The 19,372-nt window shown below is 48.8% G+C and overlaps 1 protein-coding gene across 1 annotated transcript; it reads left to right on the plus strand.

Moving 5' to 3' along the window:
* The first annotated feature begins 5,307 nt into the window (after window positions 1–5,307).
* TRIM63 (tripartite motif containing 63) lies at window positions 5,308–17,119 on the plus strand. Its single transcript, XM_037818164.1, has 9 exons — window positions 5,308–5,492; window positions 6,401–6,573; window positions 9,027–9,195; window positions 9,990–10,085; window positions 11,255–11,488; window positions 12,238–12,260; window positions 12,442–12,566; window positions 16,305–16,382; window positions 17,077–17,119. The coding sequence occupies exons 1-9, from the start codon at window positions 5,334–5,336 to the stop codon at window positions 17,082–17,084; spliced, it is 1,065 nt and encodes a 354-aa protein (XP_037674092.1). The 5' UTR covers window positions 5,308–5,333; the 3' UTR covers window positions 17,085–17,119.
* Window positions 17,120–19,372: the final 2,253 nt, after the last annotated feature.

Raw genomic sequence — 19,372 nt, forward strand, 5'->3', positions numbered from 1 at the left:
GTATCAGGATCAAATGACCTGTCAGTTTGATCCTGTGATCTGGGAGGATTCTTCAATGGAGATGACACCGAAACACATGACAGAGATCTCAACCACAGTAAAAACAGTACAGTGCCTCTCCCTTTCTGAGGGTACTCCAGGTACTGCAGAGAATCCAGGGAAATCCAGAGGAGGAGGCAGGGCAGACCCCACCCTCTAGGGGAGGTAGTGGGACAACAGGCACAACATGTGAAGATCTGCTCCGTGGTGTACCAAGGCCCAGCCCTGTGGATGTGAAAGGGGAGACAGTGGGTGGTTTCCTGCCCGGCATCACTACCACCCGGGCCTGTGTCATCCCTGGGAAGCACTCCACCAAGGACCCAGTCACGGGGGAGTTGGAAGGACCCTTGAGGATCATCTTGTGCAGTTGCCCAATTGGGCATTTGAGGAAACAGAAGATGGGTGTGGCTTGTGTGATGTCACTTGGTGAGTCTCTGGCAAGGCTGGAGATGGGGGCCAGGTGTCTGAGCCCCAGACCAGACTCTCTCCTCTGAACCAGGAAGCCTCAAAATCTCTGTTTTCTGAAAAGCCCCCTCTCTGGCTACAAACAGTGTGGTTAAGGTCATAGACTTTGGGGTTAAATGGGCCTTTTCCAGCTCTGTGGAACTTTGGGCAACTCCATACACTGATCTGTGCCTTAGTTTTTTCATCTGTAAAATGGGGATTATAAACATGCCCTGCTTGTGATGGTTGTGAGGACTGGAAGAAATAATGCAAGGGAGCCCTTAGAAGATGCCCAGCCACTTGCAAGTGCTAAATCAATCAAAAATAGTATTATAATAACTATTAACCTTCCATGTCCCCCTTTTCCTTGCCAGGCCCAGACCATTCTCCCTCCTGTTTTGCCTGCTCCCTACCCAGCAGGGGCTTCCTCAAGCCCTACAGCTCCCCTCACTGGCAGCACTGTGGGGGCAGTCCCAAATGAGATGCCTGTTTTTCATCTGGGGTACTTTCCACAAGTCATTTAACCTCTTTGAACCTCAGCTCTGGATATGTATAAATGAGAACTGTAATGCCCCAAATTATTCTGTGAGAAATCAATGGTGCAGAAGAAAGGAAGGGAAGGTAATTGTTTTAGAGTAAAAGGGAACCAATGAGACAAAAACAACAAAATGCCTGTGCAAGATCTTATTGTGCTAGTAACTGGTAATGATACTGGTTTATAACTTCCTGGTTCCGAAGGAACAGCTACATGCCTGCTGGGGGCCCCTGGCCAAGAGACTTATCCTCTCTGAGCTTCTGTAACTCAGCTGCAAAACAGGGAAAATCATGCTCCCTGTCTTACTGAGTTATTTTGAGGACTGGACGAAAGGACGAATGCAAAGGGCTTAGCATGATGCCTGGCATGCAGTAAGCAGTCAATAAATGTTTCAATGGGAGGAGCACAGGTTTAGGAGTCAGGCTACCTTGGATGTGAACCCCAGCTCAGCTCTGCCACTTGGGGCTGGGTGACTTTGGCCAAGCCAATTAACTCCCTGGACCTCGCTTCCTCATGGGAAAGTCAGGGATCATAATCCCTCCCCTACTGGACTGTTGTGAAGATTAAATGACAAGTCATGGCCCATGTGGGAATTTCCCTTCTCACCCCTTGACTTTCAGCACTGCTGGCTTTGCCAACCCCCAGGCTGGAGTTGATCCCACTGTCCGTTTGCTCAGCTTCTGTGCCAGCTCTGCCAAGCGCAGCCGGGAAAGTCAATAGAACCATGCCAATGACTCCTTGCAAATGACAAATCTGTGTTAGAAACATCAGCGTGGCTCTTCTACTCCCAGACTTTCCTTCCACCTGTCTCCAGGGCACTTTCTCTTGTGTCCCCCACTGGCCAGTCCAAACCTTTTCCATTACCCCCTCATGCTATATTCCTTCTGCCTCAGCCTCAGAAGTAGACCTCAACTCTCTTTTGACCGGGGTCATCAAATATGAGCACCTTTCTCTCCACCTCCCAGAACCTCCGACACTCACCTCCATCCTTTCCTCAATCCCGTCTTCCCAACTCAGAGGGTGGATCATCCTTCCAGCTTTCCAAGGCCCTAGGATGTGCTCCATCAGCCTTGCTCCCCACCTTGCAGTGCTCGCTTTCCCTCCACTGGCTCTACCATCTCAGACAGAAAACTTGCTCAAGTACCTTCATCTCCCCCCAGCTTGACAGTGACCCTGCTACCCCCTCATTTAACTCATGCACTCACTCATTCACTTGTTCATTCAAGAAGCATTTGTTGAGTGCTGGGCACTGAGGATACAAAGATGAATAGAAACTGTGTTTGTCCCCAAAGTCTTCAAAGTTTGGAGGGAGAGTCAGATTCACAAACAGATGATGACAATATGACAAGTGAGACGCAAAGATGAATCCATGCCTGACCCAGATGGACCAGGTGTGCAGTGGGAGGAAGGGGGGAGCCTTCACATGACCCCCAACTTTCTGGTTTGTGTAAATGGTGGATGACAGCACACCGAGATGGGAAAAACAAGAAGGAGAAGCAAGGTGCGGGGGATGATGGTGTCTTCTTTTTGGGAGATGGTGAGTTTGAAGTGATGTTGGGACCCAGTAGAGATCCTCAACACGTCTGCAGTTGTGAGGAGAGCGTAGTCTTAACTGGAATTAGAGATCTGAGAATCACTGGCATTTAGGAGTTGGAATGATGAACACATATAGTATGCTTTTGGCTGCAAGCAACAGAATAATCACACAATGATGACATTTGTTACCTCACATCTTAAGAGCTTCAGAGTAGAACAAACTGGCAGTACAAGGAAGGCATCAATGACCCAGGGGCTTTCTTTAGTTCCTCTCTGCCACCCTCAGTTGATGTCTTCCTCAGGCCTGGCCCCTCATGGTTGCAAGTTGGCTGCTCCATCCTCTCACAACCCCATTCAAAGGCAAGAATGAAACTTTCAGAAGTAAATACCTGAAAATATCAAACTGCAATCCAATGGCATTGACTGTTGAAGATGATTGTATAGCAGTGTAGCTTACATGGGGTGACAGTGTGATCATGAAAAACTTTGGCTCACACTCCCTTTATCCAGTGTATGGATGGATAAGTAGAAAAATGGGGACAAAAACTAAATGAAAAATAGGGTGGGGGGGTGATTTGGGTATTCTTTTTTACTTTTATTTTTTATTCTTATTGTCACTTTTTCTGTTCAAAAAATAGATTGGGGTGATGAATGCACAACTATATGATGGTACTGTGAACAGTTGATTGTGCACCATGGATGATTGTATGATATGTGAACATATCTCAATAAAATTGAATTTAAAATAAAAAGAATAAAGCTTTCTCCTTACACATTAATTTATATTTAATCTTTTGCCTTTAGCCCCCACCCCCACCCCCAGCAGACTTGTCCTGAGTCTCATTAGCATAGCTACCTGCCCACCCTTTGGCAGATGGGAATGGGATTCCCATGTTAGGCATAAGTCTTTCATGGTCTGTCTCGTGTGGAAGTGGAGAGGCACAGTGCAGCCTGATGCGTGAACAAAACTGGGGCTCTGTGAGCGAGGAAGAAGGGATGGTCTCTTCTCACTCCTCGTCCTCTGTCACCCGGCTGGCCTGGCAGGGTGGAATCGGGTTCAGTGGAGGCTTGAGGAGCTTAGGCTCCTGAGTCAGTACATCTGGGTTCAGGTCTTACATCCACCTGCCGCTAGCTGTGTGACCTCATCCAAATTATTTTACCTTTTCTATGCCTGAGTTTCCTCATGTGTAGAATGGGGCTTATAATAGTTCTTATTTTGTTGCTGTTGAGATAATGAAGTGAAATAATGCATATAAAGCACTTAGCATAGTGCTTGGCATATAGTAAGTGCTCAGCAAAAATTAACATTTTTGTGGGGACCACTCTTTTCTTGGAATTCTCTTGCTCTTTGTCTTTTAGATCTCCTCCTCTTCCTCTGACTGGGTTGCTGTCTTCTTCCTCTTCTTTCTTCCTTCTCCTCTTCCTGGCCTCCTCCTCCTTTTCCCTCTCATCTCCCTCTCCCAAGGTTGGTTCCTCTGCCCTCACTCCTCTCTAGGTCTTGTCTCCTGGTTCCAATCACCAAATCCTCTGGAGGCTGAGGTGAGCAAATCTACTGTCTGCCACACTCTTTCTTGAGACCCTGGGCACATCCCCTGTAGGTTTCTTGACCTCTTAGGTGCATCCTGATACCTGATACCACTGTTCCTGAATTCCACTCACTCTCCCACCCCAGGGTGGCTCCAACATTGCTTTGCATGAGATGCAATACAAAAAACAGACATCAAAACTGCTCTATTGGTTTTTACCTGCCAACATGAAAGATGTCCAGAAGGACATGGAGAAAAATTAAAATTTGTGCAGAGAGCAGAAGGGAGCATCTGAATAACTTCTAAAAATCTAGGTAGGAACTTTGTGGCTATCTCTCTTCCTGGGCTGTGAACATCTCAGGTCAGAGAAAGGAATTACTCATTTGTTACCTTTGTAGTTAGCACCAGAGTTAGTGCTCAGAAAAATGTTTGAATGAATAAGATTCCTGACTGCCACTTACTTTCTAGGTGACAGTGAACAAGTCTCTTTCCATCTCTAGGTCCTAGTTTCAAATCTATAAAATGAGGGGGATTAGACTACATCTCAAGGGAGCCCTTTCAGCATTAAAGTGGAATTGGTGGCCGAGGGGTGGAGGGACCGGCTAGTCTGGTTGGGGGGCTCCAAAGTCTCCAGCAAAATGCCGCCCACGCTCAGGTGTGAGGCAAAAGGATGGGCTCAGTGAGAGGGGCTGCCCTGACACCTCAGGACTCCAGAGGAGGGAATGGACCTGCTGCATGTCAGAGGGTCCTTCTCCTGTCCTTGAGGGGGGCATTCGCTATTAATCCCTCGAATCCCAGCAGCCCGCTGGATGGGTCCCATCCCTGGCTCCTTATCCTGGGGGTGGGGCGGGTGGGAGACCAATTCACAAAGGAGATCCTGGGTACCCAGTCCTCCCGGAACCTGCCTCTGAACAGGCTGTTCTTGTTTACGACCCCCCATCCCAGGGGACAAAGATTGCTCATCCCCACATGTGATATGAGAAGGCGAGCTTTTCAGGCCTGGAGGAAACTCAAGCCCTGCCAGCCGCCTGGCATCGGAATGCTCAGCTGGTCCCCTCCCGGGGCTCATGTGACTAGGGTCCAGCTATAAATATCAGAGGGGCCTCAGCCCAAGGCAGAACACGGGCGCCAGAAGAAGAAGGCGGAGAGGCTCCGAGCGGGTGTTTTGTGACAAAGGCGAGGCCCCCGGGTCTGCCTAGACTGAGGTGCAGGTGCAGGAGGCAGCCAGGTGGGCCCCCACACCTCCCCACCATATGGATTATAAGTCAAGCCTGATCCAGGATGGGAACCCGATGGAGAACTTGGAGAAGCAGCTGATCTGTCCCATCTGCCTGGAGATGTTTACCAAGCCAGTTGTCATCTTGCCGTGTCAGCACAACCTGTGCCGGAAATGTGCCAGTGACATCTTCCAGGTCAGTGCTGGGCACGGCCCAGTCGTGGGGGCTCCAGGGGGCTACGCAGCTTCCCTGTGATGAAGCCCTTTCTCCCTTAGCCCAGGACTTTTCCAAACCGGGGCTGGCTCTTTCCTTCCAAAAATGAGCCTTCTGGCTCTTTCCTCCAGAAAATGAGGCCTCCATGCTGGACTGGGTGGGGTGGGTTAGGGAGGCAGCGCTGGCTGCCCCAGTCCTTCTCCATGACATGTGTCTCCCCTCCCTACCTCTGCCCTGAGCCCGGCAGTTTACTCTCCACTCAAGAGTCAAATGCCTCAAGTGATAAGGCGGGGAGGCAGGTGGAGAGGAGAGAGAAACCAGACCCCTGGGGCTGGAGCCAGGCCTGCCATGGCAGGGGGCCCAGAGTTTTGGAAGGGGGCAGCAAGGAGGCACTGGGCAGAGGGGCATCTTCTCTTTTGAGGCTGTTCCCTATAATATGGAAGCATAGGGGAGGGGGCTCCATTTCCCTAAGAAAGAAATGGGAGTGGAGGTCCTGGCTGGGAGGCAGAACTCTGGGTTCCTCAGGCCCACTTTACAGAATGCCCCCACACCATTTTATCATCAAAGTAGAAGCCCTGAGAGCTTGTTCTAATGATAATACCCACTTCATGAATGGGCAAACTGAGGCTTAGAGAGATAAGGTTGCTTGGCCAAAATCTCTCAGAGAATAAATGTGGCTTGAACCCAGGTGTGTGGATTCTCCAAGCAGGTGTATTGCTGTTGAATGCTCAGTTGCTTCTTGGATGCTCCACCTGTAAAATGGGCTGGTTCTCATCTCAGGATGGGTTGGACAAGAATGGCTGGGGTCGGGAAGGGGGAGGTAACAGGAGATGAGGAAGGGAAGGGGCTGGGGAGGAGCCCAGGTCCCACTTCTCCTTTGCCACCTACAGGCTGCAAATCCCTACTGGACCAGCCGGGGCAGCTCGGTGTCCATGTCTGGTGGCCGTTTCCGCTGCCCGTCCTGCCGCCACGAGGTGATCATGGATCGCCACGGCGTCTACGGCCTGCAGAGGAACCTGCTGGTGGAGAACATCATCGACATCTACAAGCAGGAGTGTTCCAGGTCAGTTCTCCAGGCTGCCGGGAGCTCATCCTCCCTTTCCTGCCACTTCAGGCCCAACTCTCCTGGGTTCCTTCCTCCTTCTCCATCAGCTGGGCACTAAGCCAGTCCAAAGAGCCATTTCCCTCTGGCTGAGGAACAGAGGCCCATATCCCCCAGCTCAGTGATGGGGAGGGGTCCAGGCATCAGGCTGCCCCATGAGAGACACTGAGACTGAAAAGCGAGATGTGAGAAGGAGTGACAGGCTCTGGGACCTGCAAAGTGACCTGCTAAGCAGAGAAAGTGTCCGGTAGGAATGCAGCCAGATTCGCTCTCCTGATAGCAGCAGCCACCTTCCCAGGCCCTGGGAGGCAGGTGCCAGGCACCGCGAGTGCTACACTCAATGCCTCGCCACCAGCCTGTGGACAAAGCACAGCTTTCGTTATCCCCATTGCACGGATGAGGGAGCTGAGGCTCAGAGAACTGAAGTCACGCTCCCAAGGTCTCACAGCTGGGAACTGGAAGAGCTGGGAGTGGACCCAGGCGCTCTAGGTCCGAGTCTCCCTGTTTATAAAACAGCAGATCAGTGTCAGGCAGAATTTGTCGGTGTGAATGGTGGAGATTGTGTGGTGTTGGGCAATCTTTACAAATCAGGACATCCTGATGAGATTTTCAAGTTGCCAACCTACAGTCCTTATGGTCTAAAATCTTTACCAAGCACCTGCCTGCTGGCAGTGCCTTGCCTGATGGAGGGGGATGTAGCAGGCCCCGTGAGAAAAGGCCCTGGCCTGGGAACTGTGTTTAGTCTGACTCTGTTACTAACACACTGTAGGATCTTGGGTAAGTCACTGGCCTTCAGGTCTTCATTTCCCTTTGTCTGCAAAAGGGGACAATAAGCCCTGTTACTGTGATTGTCAAATAGGATCATGATGGGAAAGGTTAAAAAAAAAAATCAAATATTTATTAAACACCTACTCTGTATAGGCACCATATCAAGTACTTTACATGCATTATCCCTATTTAATCCTCGCAATTACCCCATATGCCATTCTTACCTCTAGTTTACCACGAGGAAATGGAAGCTCAGAGAGGTGCAGAAGTTAGCCCAAGGTCACACAGCTAGTAAGGGTTTAGGTTGAGAGGGAGCCCGGCCTGACCAACTCCATGGTGAATATTCCTAACCCTCTGCTCTATAGGTTTGCATGTTGATAGCACTCGACACTACAAAAATGCAAGCAGATTGTTGATCATTATGATAATAATAACATTGATTTCACACCAAAATATTAACTGACTCAGTGGCAAACTATGAAGAGCACACTGTGCCTCAACCCCTTCAAGACCTTCCCGCACAGTTGAAGGATGGTGGGAGCTGCCTTCTATTAAGGGTCTGCTCTATGCCAGGCATGACCGATTCATTATGGACAACTCATGCCACGACCACAATAGAGAGGAGAAATCACTTGTCTGAAGTTATGAAATGAGTAAGCAGCAGAACAATCTGGATTTGAACCCAGATGCTGAAGCCTGGGCCTCTGGGAGGGCGGTGGGCACAAGGCACCAGACGCACAGGACCTGTGCCTCATCCCAGCACCCCTGGCCCCCCTCCCCAGGACTAAAACAGGGGCCAAGGGAGACCCCTCCCACCTTGGGAGACCTGGGCTCCAGATGCAGAAAGACAAGTATGGAAAGGGGCTTATTGAAGAATGTGAAGGGACAGTAAAGAAGGTCTGTTTGGGAAGAAAAGAAGGAAGAGACTCTGGGCCCTGGAGAGAATCTCTGGACGATGAATCAAGGCTTGTGCCAGACTGTTGGATGGCCCTGGGTTAGCACCACACCAGCGGGGTCACTTGGTGAAGTCCCGTTGCTTCCTCCTCCAGGCCTCGAGGGCACCTGTGCAGCTTGCTTTTTTATTTCTTTTTTTCTGCCTGTATTTAATTACCACCCTTCTATGCCAGGTCCAGTATACTGTAGAGTCAGGGGTGAAGAACACAGGCAAGTTTCCCTGCCTTGATGGAGGTTACAGTCTGGTGGATTAAATATAGAATTAAATGAGGCCATGAGTATAAAATGCTTAGCTCGGAGCTCGGCCCGTGGTAACTAAGAGCTATGGTGACTATAATTAGAGCAAATGAACGCCAGCCTCCCCTGCCCCGACTTGCTGGGTGACCTTGGACAAGTTGCTTCACCTTTCTGGGCCTCGTTTCCTCTTCTCTAACTGGTCTGACTCTTTGGGATCCTAGAGCCCTTCCTGCATCCTCTGTGCTGGGGAGCCGAAGGCCAACCCCATCCCTGGAGTTTGAGTCCTAGGATGTGGGACAGCCTTGGTGTCATTGACATCCCTGGTCTGGGTCCCTGGGGGTGTGGAAAGGAAAGCCTGGGGGCCGCCGACCTCTGGGGGCGCCTCCTTTGGTTGGAGCTGGGGGAGGACACGGGACCGGGGACCCCTTGTGACTGGTGGCTGCTCTCCCCTTCAGCCGGCCCCTGCAGAAGGGCAGCCACCCCATGTGCAAGGAGCACGAAGACGAGAAAATCAACATCTACTGCCTCACGTGCGAGGTGCCCACGTGCTCCATGTGCAAGGTGTTTGGAGCCCACAAGGCCTGCGAGGTGGCCCCGCTGCAAAGCGTCTTCCAGGGACAAAAGGTACCAGCCAGAGCCACTTCTACCCCCAGCCTGGGCCTGCCAGGCACGGCCAGTGATTCAGGGTGCGGATTTGATCCCATAGATCTGCTGAGCCGGCCTTTCAGGAATAGCCCCTCTGGAGGGACTTCCCAGACCGCAGGGGCAGCAGCCTTTGCCTTCCTGGGGGAGGTGGCTGAGCTCATGGGTTATACTTAGAGCCACTTGAAGGCACCTGGGTGTGGCCACAGGGGAGAGGCCAGACCCCAGGGCCAGGCCATCAGGGCCCTCTCAGGCCATGGCCTCTCCATTCCAGCCTGTTTTGGGCCACAGAGACCTCTTCCTGTGCTCCTCAAAGCAACTGACCTCAAATTTCCCTGCAGCAGGAGGCAACTTAGAACCTTCTCTCTGTGCCCCTGGGCTGGTGGGAAACCCACTGTCCTGTCCCTGCAGTAAGCTATGGCCCCTCTTTCCATGCTCTACCCCAAACCCCCAACTCTTTTCTTGGTCTCTCTCTTCTAGAACTCTCTATCTCTATTTTCTTTGTCCCACCTTTCCTAGACACAAACTTCTCCTCTGCCTTACCATGCTGTGTGTTTGGGCAGCTCACTTCCTTCTGTGGGCCTCAACTGTAAAATAAGGGGATGCAGTGTCTCTCTGACAGTCTCTGCTGTGGACTTGCCCTGCACCCAGACCCCTTCTGGAGGTTCTTTCCAACAGAGAGGGGAATGAGGGTGCCACTTTGCTGCTTCTCTCGAGAGGGCAGGCCCTGAGACTCTTTCTGTCTCTGCTTTTCTATCATCTCTCCTCCCATCCAGACTGAACTGAGTAACTGTATCTCCATGCTGGTGGCGGGGAACGACCGCGTGCAGACCATCATCACTCAGCTGGAGGACTCCTGTCGAGTGACCAAGGTGACGGGGGCAGGATAGCTCTGCCTGGGACTTTGATGCCAGTGCAGCCTTAGCCTCTGCGGTGAGAGCTGCAGGCTGAGTGACACCCATGGGTTGTGGCTAAAGGTTGGGGTCTAGAGCCTGGGTAGCCAAGCCAAGAAGGCAGGGGAGGGACGAATTCATTCATCTACTCACTCAGCAAAGGCTTCTTGAGCACAGTCCCGGTCCCTGATCTCAGCAAGTGTCCTGCTTATAATTCCCAGCATCTATTCAGAGCACTGTTTTCTGGTGTGCTGTAGACCAACATTCCTCAAACTTTAAAGTACGTACAAATCACCCTGGGATCTTGTTAATGTGCAGATTCTGATTCAGCAGGTCTGGAAAGAGGCGTGAAATTATGTCTTTCCGACCAACTTCCAGGGTTTGCCCAAGCTGCTGGTCCATGGACTACACTTTGAGTAGCAGGGCTGGAAAGGGTAGAATGGAAATTTTCCATTCCTGAGAACTTATCCATGATTTTTCATCTCCACTTGGGGTGGGGACTTGCAGACGAAATGGCAGGAAGGGGTCATCGTGTGGCTGGAGAATGAAGCCTGGGGTGAAGGGTGGGTTCAAAGGGCAGAGAGGGGTGTTGTTCTCACTTATGGGAGGCTCCCAGGCAGATGGAGGACACCCGAGTCCACCATCTGATGAGGTGCTATTATTATGCCCATTTTACAGCTAGGGAAACCAAGATGTAACATCTGTGTTGGAAAGAAGGGAGTCTCAATTGAGGAGGCCATTGGGGAGGAGCTGCTTCTCCACCTCTCCTAGGACCAAATAAAGCAGACCTTCTGAACTCAGTCTTGGTCCTGAAATGGGGGTGGGGGGGAAGAATGTGACTTGGGGCACACGGGAGATGCAGAATATGTCATTCCATCTGCCCCTAGAGTCTCTATTTTTGAGATAGGCGATAGCTATTCTCCATGACTCCAGCCTTCAAATGTTACTGATGTACAAACTAGCCATGAGTACTTAGCAAGGTTTTTCTTCTTGCTAAGCCTTTGTTTCCTCTTCCGTAAAATGGGAGTGTAGTAATATCTCTTCTAGCTTTAGAGTCTTTACTCCTGGGCACTCCTGTCCCAGGAAGGAAGTGTCAGGGATAGGGGGTAGGACCCCACAGGATGTGACGACAAGATTTCTGTCCCCAGGAGAACAGTCACCAGGTGAAGGAAAAGCTGAGCCAGAAGTTTGACATACTATACACCATCCTGGATGAGAAGAAAAGTGAGTTGTTGCAGCGGATCACACAGGAGCAGGAGGAGAAGCTCAGCTTCATCGAGGCCCTCAAACAGCAGTACCAGGAGCAGCTCGACAAGTCCACCAGGCTGGTGGAGACAGCCATCCAGTCCCTGGACGAGCCTGGTGGGGCCACCTTCCTCCTGGTGAGCAGGACGAGGGTATGGGCAGGGCTGTGTCAACTCAACGGTTTTGTCTAACATTCAAGTCTTGGCTTCTGTACTCACCTTCCCCCAAGTCATTGAAACTTCTCTATGCCTCAGTTTCCTCATCTGCAAATTGGGCACATAACAGTCCCTACCTTCCTCTTACTGATTTTATAAGGGCCAAATGAAAAGATGTTTGTGAAAAGACCTTGTAAGCTGCAAAATATGGTGTCCTTGGAAGAGACTACTGATTGAGTACTGACTATAGGCCAGGCACTGAGGTAGCAAGCAGAGATGAGCAAGGCACAGCCCTGCCCTAGCAGAGCTCATTGGCTAGTGGGGGAGACAGAAAGGGCTCAGCTAAAAGGCTTTATAATTTAGTTCCATAAAACTTTCCTGAGCACCTACTGGGCCAGACTCTATGCTAGGCATTGGTATAAAAAGGTGATTAGAACACAGTCCTCATATTTGAGAGTTCAGGGTTTAGAAGTGTTTGGGCTGATACCCCTAGAGTACAAAGCTTCCTGCCAGGACCATGGGAGGGTCCTAGGGTGATGACCAAGACTTGTGCAGACCGTGGACAAAGGGAAAAGATCTGAGTTCTCTTCCATTCTGGGTGGGGAGCAGGTCAAAACTGGGCTAGGGAACAGCACCAAAGGCCCATCTGTAACACCTGGTCGCTGGTTTTGCTGATTTCCTGGGGCTGTCTCTTCTGCAATCCTAACTCTTTGCTCTCTCTTCTCCCACAGAGTGCCAAGCCACTGATCAAAAGGTTAGTGTCTCCCCTGGAGCTATGATCCAAGCCCCTAGCCCCCCGCCAGGGCCTCTAAGTGCAAGGCCTGCGAGTGGTTGCAAGTGTGTGCACTGTGTGAATTGGAGCTAAGATCCCCCCATTGCTTGGAGCCCTGGAGAGCTCACCCTGCTTCTCTCTCTCTCTCTCTCTCTCCCCACAGCATTGTGGAAGCGTCCAAGGGTTGTCAGCTGGGGAAGACAGAGCAGGGCTTTGAGAACATGGACTACTTTACTTTGGACTTGGAGCACATAGCGGACACCCTGAGGGCCATCGACTTTGGGACAGGTAAGGGAAGTGGTGGTGCCACTCGTCTATTTTCTGCTCCAGCCCTGGAAGCTGGCATCCCTCCTGCTAAGTCCCAGGTGGAGGCAGATACACTCCAGAAGAGTCCCAGACAACAGATCAAACCGTTTAGCCAACTTCTAGATGACCCAGAGCCTAACACAGTGTCCAGCACATAGTTGTGGTTCAACAAATTATGAATGAATCCATAGCAGAGAGGCATCTTGGGGCAGTTGGAAGGGGAGTCAGGCAGACCTGAGTTTGAATTCCGACTCTGCGATTTGTTATCTGTGTGACCTTTGGCAAGTCCTTCCAACTCTCAAGCTTCATTTTCTAACTTAAAAAAATGAGGTTAAAAGTAGGACTACTAATAATGACCCCCTCATGTTTGCAACAAATAAGATATTGATGCAGAAGAATTTTGTCAAGTACTGGACTTTTACTAGTTATTGTCCGAAGCCAGGCTTAGCTTCGGCTTCTTAATGCTATCATCTAGGATACTCAGGCACCTTAATTTATCTATATTATATCCTTGTTTCTGTTTATAATTACTCTTCCTTAGAATATCCACAAGAATTGTAACAATGTAACTATTACAATAATAAGGGATAACTTTTATTACTTATTTATAATGTGGCCATGGCCACGCTGAGCTAAGAGCTGTAAAACATTGCTCAACTCAAACCTCACAACAATTTTATGAAATAAATGTTCATGTTCTCCTTATTTTAAAAAAAAGATGAGATCTTCTTGACCAAAAGGGGGATGTGAAATGAAACGAAATTAAAGCTTCAGTGGCTGAGAGATTTCAAATGGAGTCGAGAGGTCACTCTGGTGGACATTCTTACACACCATCTAGATAACACTTTTTAGGTTTTAATGTATTGGAATAGCTAGAAGGAAATACCTGAAACAACAAACTCCAACCCGGTAGCCTGGACTCTTGAAGACAATTGTATAGCAATGTAGCTTACACAAAGTGACTGTGTGATTGTGAAAAACTTGTGGCTCACACTCCCTTTATCCAGTGTATGGATGGATGAGTAGAAAAATGGGGACAAAAACTAAATGAAAAATAGGGTGGGATGGGGGGGTGATTTGCATGTTCTTTTTTACTTTTTTTCTTATTCTGATTCTGATTCTCTCTGGTGTAAGGAAAATGTTTGAAAATAGATTGGGGTGATGAATGCATAACTATATGATGGTACTGTGAACAGTTGATTGTACACCATGGTTAACTATATGGTATATGAATATATCTCAATAAAAGCAAATTTAATTAAAAAAAAAGAGAAAAATCAGGAAACTGGATGAGGAGCACAAAGATGTTAATTTGCTCAAAATCACACAGCTAAAAGGTAGCTATTTAGCAACAGAGGAAGAGAGGGCTGATCTGATTTGGCTGCATGTTGCATGGGTCTGAGGTGAGGCTCCCAAGACCAGCGGAGAGAGAGAAAGAGAGGGAGGGAGAGGGAGGTATGCACAGGAACAAGGAGGAACTGTGGATGTGAACGGGCTGGCGTGAGAAAGGCGCTTCTTGGTACCGCCTGTTTCAGCTCTCCAGTGAGACTTCAGTATCTGGTGTTAACTGCACTCAGAACCCCAGAAACACCCCAGTCATGGATAAAGACAAAATATACCCCCAAGCTGAGATAACAATGGTCTCGGGGATATCCACTGCTGCAGCTCTGCTGCAGATCCCTTAGCAAAGATAGCAAGGGTGAATCGCGCTGTGTGAACATCACAATGTTGCAAAGACCTGCATTGCCCGCCTCAATCTCCCTGAGCCTCATTTTCCTCAAGGATAAAATGGAGGAGAACCAACAGTTGCCACTTATCGAGTGTTTTTTATGTCCCGGGTATGAAGCCCTTTGCATAGATTCTATCATTTATTACAACAACTTTATGAGATGGATTCTATTGTTATCTCCATTTTATAATTGAGAAAACCAAAGCTAAGGGTGGGGGGGTGCAATTTGCTCCAGGCCACACAGCTAGTAAAAAGCCCACTTGAATTCCATGGAGGGGCATCGGGCTTCGCCATCTCCTCATATGTAATTCACAAGACTCTTGTGCTGAGAAAATTCACATGCAGCGCCCAGCACAGTACTGGCGTGTAGTAAGTGATCAGCAAATGCTGTTATGAGTAATGACTGTGAAAATGATTAATTAACAACAACAACAATAAAACTCTCTGGGTTGTGCATAGATCCCAGCTGCTTGGCGGAGGGGATCTGGACTGTCATTTTGGAGGCATTAACTCTTTCAAGCCCACAGGAGACACTGTTTGTCATGCCTTGACTGTGTCCTGACCTCAGGGCCCCAAAGGATTAAGGACCTGGCTTGGGAGAAGAGGTGGGGGTTATGTTTCCTGTTACTGGAGCTGGAAGACAACCTCCCTGCGTGGGAAAGTGAGGACATCGAACCGTCATCCACCCTCTAAGGCTCAGCTTCAGACAGGGTCAATGGCCTGCAAATGCTCCGCAGCTGCCCGCTCCATGCCCACGCCTCAGTAAGCTAAAGAATGAGGAAACGGGACAGGGGGTGCTGAGCAAACAGATTTCAAAGGCTGAACAAATTCTTCATGGCAAGGACTTGGCTGAGAACCGAGGAGTTGGTCTCTTTTTGCCATCCTAATTGAGAAATGAGCAAAAGCACAGCGAGTCTTCCCTCTGGAGATCAGGTGTTAGAAGGGGCTGCTGCTGGAGTGAAGGAGCATCTGGGGCCCACTCCTAGGAGGGGCTGTTATAGGGCTAAGGCGATGGATTCTTTGCCCGATGTGCTCAAATGATCAATTCCTGAGACACCGGGGTTTCAAAGAGAGAAAGAGTTTTATTGCTAGGCATGAACCAGGAGAGCAGATGGCCTAGAGGCCCAAAATCTGTCTCCCCTAACTGCAGTAATTTTAATAGTTTTATGGTATCAAAAGATGGGTAGGTTTTAGGATAATGAGCACAGTGGCCCCAGATGATGTAATTAGAAGTGATTTAATTTTTGAGCATGTGCAGATTGATTACATGCTTAGTCACAGAATGTATGTAAGAAAATGGTGATCTTAATATGATGATGGATGTGACTTTTAGTATTATAATGCAGTATAGGTGACTTGTAGGTTCAAGCTTAGGCTATTGAGCATGTCAGGCGGGCCCATTTTGGTTAGATCCAGCTTGGGTTATCAAGATAACTTTGGATCTGGGGTGGGTTAGTTCTGGGCTGACCCAAGACCCTTCATTAACAAACATTAGGGTTTGTCTTTAGTGATCACAAGACTCTCAAGTCAAAAACCCAGATAAATGGGTACAAGTGAAGGTTAGTCATGAAGTTTTTGCAATCACAAGGGCACAAGATAAAGGCTATACAATCATTATCAGAGATCAAGGCAGCTGGATTAAGCTCAGGTTTCAGGTATTTCCCTCTGTCTACTATAATATACCAAAAAGTAAAAAGGAATATCTATATAATGATTCAGTAATGAAAATCATGCCTTAACTTCTAACTCTCGGTTACAAGGGCGAGGGAAGGAACAAGCAGGCAGGGGGGTGAGGAGGCAGACCCTCGGGGGCTTGTTTTCTCTGTGCAGCTCGGGTTTGGCAAGCCCCTCACCTCCCAGCCACCGCTGCCTCTGTCTGACTGGGCATGGGACTTGGTTGAGATCAGTGCTCTCTCCAGCCTGGTTCCCTTCCAGCAGCCACTCTGAAACACCAGCCCCATCCTAACACAATCATTCTTTGTCACACACAGAAGAGGAAGAGGAAGACTTCATTGAAGAAGAGGGAGAAGATCAGGAAGAGGACGAGTCCATGGAGGGGAAGGAAGACGGTAAGACATCCATCTACCTTCCTTCACCCCTTTGTTCATTCTTTCCTTCATTCCACAATGTGAAATAGCTGCTGTGAGTAAAGCTGTGCCAGACACTGGGGGTGTTGCATAGGTTAAGGGTAAAGTCCTGTCCCCTTTACCCTGGATGGGGGTGGGGACGATCAAACCATTCATAACAAAAAGATTCCCATTTTAACTCCGAATGACCTTCCTAAATGGAGAGCAATGTAGGCATCTGAGGTTGCCAACCTGGCAGAGTGGTTAAGAACCAGGGTTCTGAATCTTAGCTCTACCAAAACAGCTGGTAACGTCTCTGAGTCTCAGGCCACTCACCTGTGCCTGAGGGCATAACGTTGCATTGAGCTCATGGGGTTGTGGTGGGGAGTGAACTAGACAATGCTCATAGATCACCTAACACAGTGGCACACTGGGAAGACTATATATTTGCTAATGTTATAATTTTTCAGGCCATAGTTACTGTAGCTAAATTCCAATCCAGCTGAAGAATATAGAGTAGTCTTTTGGAGTTTGGCCTTCGATATGCAATCCATAGTGGCTCGGAAACTGCATCTATTTTGGTTTAAAAAGGAAGAGATCAGACAAGAATTGGAGTTTGCCGCTTTTATTTTTCACTGCAGCCTGGTAAACCCTGAATCTTCCTGTCTCACCTTGTGTCTGTTTCTTTTTATTGCAGGACAGTAGTAAGGAGCTGGATGAGTGACAGACTGTCTAGATGCAGAGAGCCTGGGGAGGGTGGGGATGGGCCCAGCTGCCTTGGTGACAGGCCTTGGGTGGGGGGAACCGGGGCCCCTGGAGGGGCCATGGAGAGGTGTGTCTTCCCTCTGCTCAGAAAGCAAGGACTAGAAGAGGACCCCACGGCTGTGTCCAGGGGCCACTGACCCAGAATTGGAAACATGCTTGAAACAACCACACAGGACACTTTTCTACGTTGATGCAAAATGGAATATTTTGTATATTTTTAAGACGTGATTTTTGTATATACTTGTATATGTATGTCAATTTGGTGCTTTTTGTAAAGGAACTTTTGTATGATAATGCCTGGTCATCATGTGACTGGCAATTGTTAGGAAGAGGGGAAGGAAGCCGGGTTGATGTAACTGCCAGCTTCCTTTCCTTGGTGGCAGGGCTGGGTGGCACTCACAGGCCTAGAAAGGGATGATGTACTGTATTTCAATGCCTGTCCCTGATGTTTGGGTGGTTACCGAGTTTGTGTTATAGGTTGTTTTAATAAACGCACTGCACTGTCTTCTTGCTATTATTAAAGGATCTGGGGTTTCATTCAGCCTCTTTTTTTTTCTGGAGAGGAAGCGTTCAGAGTGGATGGACAGAAAACCTGGTAGGAAGTTAGTAGCAATCGTAAGGCAAGGCTTATATCCCCACCAGGGGTTTATTAAACCAGTGTGAGAACCACAGAAAACCTGCCCTGAGGTGATCGTCAAAAAGACAGGATCAACTAGCATATCCCTGCCCAGAGCCTGAGGCAAAGCTTAAATGCTAATAATGCGTAAACGCTTTAGTGGGAGGTACAATCCCAGGGCCACCTGAGTGCAGGCGAATGGCAGCCAGGCCAGAGAGGAGAGAAGCAAATACAAGATGTCACGTGACTGCACTGACTGCAGCTTCACAAGAGACATGGCTGGCTGGTCAGTCATGTGAGATGTTTTCAGTGGGCCATAAAGAACACACTGTGCTTCGGAACAGTTCATCGGAGGGAAGAGGGGAGAGAAATTTGTCTGCCAGCAACTTCTCAGTTCCTGTCTCTCAGGGTTGAAGTTTGTCTCCCAGAGTGTTAACTCCCCAGCACTTCTAGTCTACATCATTTGGTCCGAAAGGGTCCCAGAGGAAACCACCTCACATCCACTGGAATGCTAGTATTTTAAAAATTGAACCCTCATATGGGTGGTGGGAATGTAAAATGGTGCAGCCACTATGGAAAACAGTTTGGCGGTTCCTCAGACAGTTAAGTTTAGAGTTACCATCTTACCCAGTAATGCCACGTCTAGGCATATATCCAAAAGAACTGAAAGCAGGGACTCGGACAGATATTTGTATACCAATGTTCAGAGTAGCATTATTCACAATAGTCAAAAGGTGGAAGCAAAACTAGTATCCATCAATAGATGAATGGATAAACAAAACGTGGTATAACCAGACAATGGAATATTACCCAGCCAAAAAAAATGAATGGGGTTCTGATACATCGACAACATGGGTTAACCTTGAAGACATTGTGCTGAGTGAAATAAGCCGGACACAAAAGGACAAATAGTGTATAATTTTAATAATATGAAATACTTAGATATGCAAATTCATAGAGACAAAGTAATTACCGGTTAGCAGGGGTGGGGGGCAGGGAGTGGAGAGTTAGTGCTTAATGGTATACAGAGTTTCTGTTGAGGGTGATGGTAAAGTTTTGGTAATGGATGGTGGTGATGGTAGCATAACATTGTGAACGCAATCAATACCAATGAACTGTATATTTGAAAGTGGTTTAGATGGGAAATTTTATGTTGTATATATGTTACCACAATTTAAAAAATAAAAATAAAAAGACACCAGACAAGTCGGAACAGAGTGAGGCCTGCACACCCTCACGGTCAAAGCCAGGCAGAACAGAGGAGTCTGTTTCAGACCATCTGTGGCCATCACCTGCCTCATCTTACCTGCTGACCCCCAAAGAGTTCTCCCTCCCTCCTCGGCTATGTCTCTCTACAGGCTTGGTTGGCCCTGTGCCTCCACAGAGACCATGGAGCTCCCTCCTCCCTCTGACCCCACAGAAAGCCTCTGCAACCCACCAGTCTCCAGTTTGGGGCGTGCCCAAGCTGAGGCCAGTCCCTCTTTCCCCAGGGCACACATCCCCGTATCAGTCCACATTACAGATGGGCAAACTGAGGCTGAGAGGGAGGCAGGTGCTTGTTCAGGGCTACCTGGTGAGTGGAGAGTGGCAGGATGGAGGCTGGGTGTGTCTA

This window comes from Choloepus didactylus, chromosome 2 (genome assembly GCF_015220235.1).
Source record: "Choloepus didactylus isolate mChoDid1 chromosome 2, mChoDid1.pri, whole genome shotgun sequence".
In the NCBI taxonomy this organism is placed as follows: domain Eukaryota; kingdom Metazoa; phylum Chordata; class Mammalia; order Pilosa; family Megalonychidae; genus Choloepus; species Choloepus didactylus.